The sequence below is a fragment of the Puntigrus tetrazona genome, chromosome 1 (genome assembly GCF_018831695.1).
Source record: "Puntigrus tetrazona isolate hp1 chromosome 1, ASM1883169v1, whole genome shotgun sequence".
NCBI classification, from domain to species: domain Eukaryota; kingdom Metazoa; phylum Chordata; class Actinopteri; order Cypriniformes; family Cyprinidae; genus Puntigrus; species Puntigrus tetrazona.
In genome coordinates, this window is record NC_056699.1 from 6543042 (window position 1) to 6543482 (window position 441).

General features: G+C 43.8%; 2 protein-coding genes across 2 annotated transcripts in view; one reads left to right on the forward strand and one right to left on the reverse strand.

Moving 5' to 3' along the window:
* The window catches only part of elfn1b (extracellular leucine-rich repeat and fibronectin type III domain containing 1b), a 139148-nt gene that overhangs the window by 62906 nt on the left and 75801 nt on the right, over window positions 1–441 (forward strand).
* Window positions 1–441, reverse strand: part of LOC122342514 (E3 ubiquitin-protein ligase NEDD4-like) — an 11058-nt gene that overhangs the window by 9541 nt on the left and 1076 nt on the right. The window contains 2 exon segments of the mRNA XM_043236352.1: window positions 47–185; window positions 275–429. Of these exon segments, the coding sequence (XP_043092287.1) occupies window positions 47–185; window positions 275–429 (294 nt within the window).

Below are 441 nucleotides of genomic sequence, written 5' to 3' on the forward strand. Positions count from 1 at the left end.
AAATAAGGTGAATAGAATTGCATGAAATGCAATCAGTAAAGCACACCTAATGTTCTTTCGCCTTCAGTGTCCTCCTCCTGAGCCATCTTTAACGCTTCTGTGGTTGCGATGTCAACATTGCATGGCACCACGACCAGGTTAATCGTTTCTTGCTTTGTAACGAACTTCCTGATCAGTCTCTTAATCTAGAAAAAAAACATTTGTCTGGTGAACATTCCATTCCCTATGTCAAAAAACCCCAAAATGTCATAGAAAGTAAATATAAGGAGTTCACCTGATCCCCAATATTCTCCGGTTGCCCCTTGACAGCCACTCGTGCGATACCAGGGAGGTCAATGAGAGTGAGGTCAGGGACATTGGCAGAGGTGATCTGCAGACTGATGAGTTCATCACTAATACCAACACCTACTCCAGCCATCTCATCCTGAGCTGCAAGTTAGA